Below are 3,442 nucleotides of genomic sequence, written 5' to 3'. Positions count from 1 at the left end.
GATCCGTATCTAATATTTACGACCAAGCTTACAACGAAACCATAAATTAACACTTAATAGAATTATCATACAGGATAAATGCTTAAAGATGCGACGCTTCGTTATCTCGTACACTCGCGACTGTTCTTTCTTTCTATTCGCTACGATGCCTTTGGTAAATCGAAAATCTGCTTTTGAAATAGTTTTCTATTGATCCAACTCTGGGAAAAGGAAATTAGATAAACCGACGCTCGTATTCGATACGATCATTACAAATATACATGAACCTTTACATTGTCAATGTCCATACTAAAATATATACGCAGTTGTAACGTGTTACCGTAGCACGACTCGTTTTCTCTCTTATCTCTTCGATTCTTACTTCGCGTTAAGTATTACGAGATAAAGTATTCAAATAGTCAACCGTAGAGGTAACACAATGCCTTTTATTTTAGAGAATATTGCTCATTCTACTTGTCCACCATACTTATCCCTTCGTGCATTTTCTTCCCTGCTATTTAAGAAGGAAGTGTGCGATTGATCCCGAAATCTCACGTCAAAATTCAAATTCAAAATATGATTAAAAACAAAAAAAATTATCAATATTTGCCTATTTAATTTTTTCTTTATTATTCACAAATTTAGGTATCCTCAATTCTCTCAAATGTTAAATTTTCAAAGAAAGGGGAATTCCAGTGGTTCGTAAAAAAGATATTCAAAATTCTAATTTCTTAGAAAACAGTAAGTTAAAAGAAGTAAGAATTTTTTCTGCAATTTTCCCCAAGCATTAGTATTAAAAAAAGACATTTGTAGAATTCAAGATCAACGTGGATCAACTTTCTTCCCAAATTCTATATCCCTCCAGGCTGATCGTTCGTCGACTAGAAAAAAACAACCAAAAACCAACAATAAATTCGGTACACTGTTTAAAAACTTCCGATTAAAATCTCCTATAATTCAGGAAACCTTTCAATATCTGTTCTCTAACGTGATCGATCAACTAAACACACAGCTCTCGCAACAACAACCACGTTTACAATCCATGTTTGAAAACAGGAAAAGATAAGCGAACGGAGAATAGTGTGTGTGTGTGTGTGTGTGTGTGTGTGTGTTTGTTACAGAGAGAAAATGACGTGTTTACTTTTATCGATCCTATCCGAGATATTTAATATTTCGTTTTACTTCAATGCGACCCATACGAAATTATATAGCTTCTTCATCTTCTCGCCTCCGTCAAACTTAGATGATCACAGTTACAGTCTGTTTCGATGTACTTTTTTATACAAAATTGTTCCTCCGATTATACGAACAATATATATGTTTTTTCTTCTTCTTCTTCTTCTTTGTTCATTTATTGTATCTCAGAATTGCTTTACGTGCTACTCATAGAAAACACCGTCAGGCAGACTACGAGAGTTTAACTATTAGTTGGTTAACCTCTTCACCCGGAAGCCACACCTCGTTCTTTCGACGGCGAAAAAGCTTAGTTAGTTAATGAACGCGCGCGACGTTAGTAAGAATAGTTTTACCTTTTACTTATTACTTTCGTGTCTCTCTATATATACACGTGTACACGATGGACATATCAGAGAATGGAAACTTCTGTATATGTATATATATACAGGGTGTCCCGCAAAACAGTGTAACACCCGGAAATGGGGTGTTGCTGGGGTAACTCTGAACAACTTTTTCCTTGACCAAAATGTTGTTTGAAGCTTCGTTTTTGAATTATTAACGAAAAACACTGGCCAATCAGAGCGCGCGTAGAGCCCCCGCTCAGGCAGGGGCGAACAGAGATTCACCCGCGCGCTATCGTGAACAAGCGTACGCGTGATCTCTGTTCGCCCGTCCCTGAGCAGGGGCTCTACGCGCGCTCTGATTGGCCAGTGTTTTTCGTTGATAATTCGAAAACGAAGCTTCGAACAACATTTTGGTAAAGGAAAAAGTTGTTCAAAATCACCTCAGCAACCCCCCATTTCCGGGTGTTACACTCTTTACGGGACACCCTGTATAAATTTTTCCGCAGCTGTAGGTTCGAGGAAAGGGCCGATCAACGCCTTTCCCGAAGTAAGGTCCCTTTCGCGAGTGTCTATTGGCAGGTAAAAATCGGCGTCACAGGTCAACGTGGGGGGTCGTCGGTCGCGTCAATGTTTCGTGTTTGAGGACACGACAGTTTGAATAAAGATTGATTTAGAATTATGACATAATGCGATTTCGATAATATGTATGCGTATATGTAAGTACATACAGTGGAAGTTACTCCCCATATCACTGTAACACGTTAACGTAACCTGCTCACGATTCTCTGTGAAGAATCCTCTGTAATTAATTCAAGAAATAAAAAAAAAGAAAACTAATTGCAATATAATATGAACAAAAGAATATCTCTAGGTAGTCATTGATTAATAATTTGATTTAGCTGTATTTAACTGGAACATATAGAATGCGACAAAATAAAAATTTCTTTCAACAAAGAACAACGATAAGAAAATGTAAAATTTGTTGTCTCGCTACCGGTATAAAAGAAAAGAAAAATATTAAACACACGTCATATTCCCTCAGACATCGAAATATATAGACATACAGTTAATGTGATATTCGAAAGAATATTTATCGCCGAAGAGTTATCAGACAAATGCAGTATGTCGATCTGAAACCAACAAAACCACTTGATCCGGCATTATCAAGCCCACTCCATTCTTCGCGCGAAACGAAAGGTTTGCCGGGGCAATAAAAGCTCTCCATAAAACGTGGGAAACGATCTCGATTGAAGATATATGCATATTCCTGGGCTAACTCTCGATTTATCTAACGCGCGAGCGTTCCCCGAAAAAAATGAGCGAACGAGAGCGTCCCTGTTGATCCAGGCAGGCCGGCCAGGGGATAGCCGGTGCTCGATTTAATGGTTGACGCTTTATTGGATTTCCGTGCAATTGCATTTTTTAGTCCGATTTCGTTACTAACGACCCACCCTTTGTATCGATTCGTCCGTTTGCCTCCGTGAATCGATGGAGCCCACGGATAATTTGAGGAGAGTTAGCGTTAAACTGCAATTCTCCACGTGAAACCATCGCGAATTTTATTCTCTCCCTCTCGCGATGCTAGGTCTTGTGTTTCGTTAATAAGTCTTTGATGTGGATGTTCTCGAACGATACAATCGACGAAGCACAGTAAATCTGAGATTTCACAGCTTTCCCTTTTCTTCGTTTATCTGGATTTGAAAACTGGAATTTCACAGGTTTCCCTTTTTTTCGCTTATCTGGATTTGAAGACTGGAATTCCACAATTTCCCCCTTTTTTTTTTGTTTATCTGGATTTGAAGACTGGAATTTCACAGCTTTCCCTTTTCTTCTCCTATCTAGATTTGAAACCTGGAATTTCACAGATTTCCCTTTTTTCTCTCCTATCTAGATTTGAAAATTAGAATTTCACAGATTTCCCTCCTTCTTTTTTTTCCAGATTT

At 38.1% G+C, this 3,442-nt stretch overlaps 1 protein-coding gene across 1 annotated transcript in view; it reads right to left on the bottom strand.

The window, feature by feature from the left end:
- Positions 1-801: 801 nt before the first annotated feature.
- The window catches only part of LOC108575275 (FK506-binding protein 2), a 122,024-nt gene continuing 119,383 nt past the window's right edge, over positions 802-3,442 (bottom strand). Inside the window, exon 3 of the mRNA XM_017938031.1 lies at positions 802-860. Within this exon, the coding sequence (XP_017793520.1) occupies positions 802-860 (59 nt within the window). The remainder of the gene's footprint in view (positions 861-3,442) is intronic.

The sequence above is a fragment of the Habropoda laboriosa genome, unplaced genomic scaffold, assembly GCF_001263275.1.
Source record: "Habropoda laboriosa isolate 0110345459 unplaced genomic scaffold, ASM126327v1 scaffold244, whole genome shotgun sequence".
NCBI lineage: Eukaryota > Metazoa > Arthropoda > Insecta > Hymenoptera > Apidae > Habropoda > Habropoda laboriosa.
This window is presented reverse-complemented; position numbering and strand designations above follow the sequence as displayed.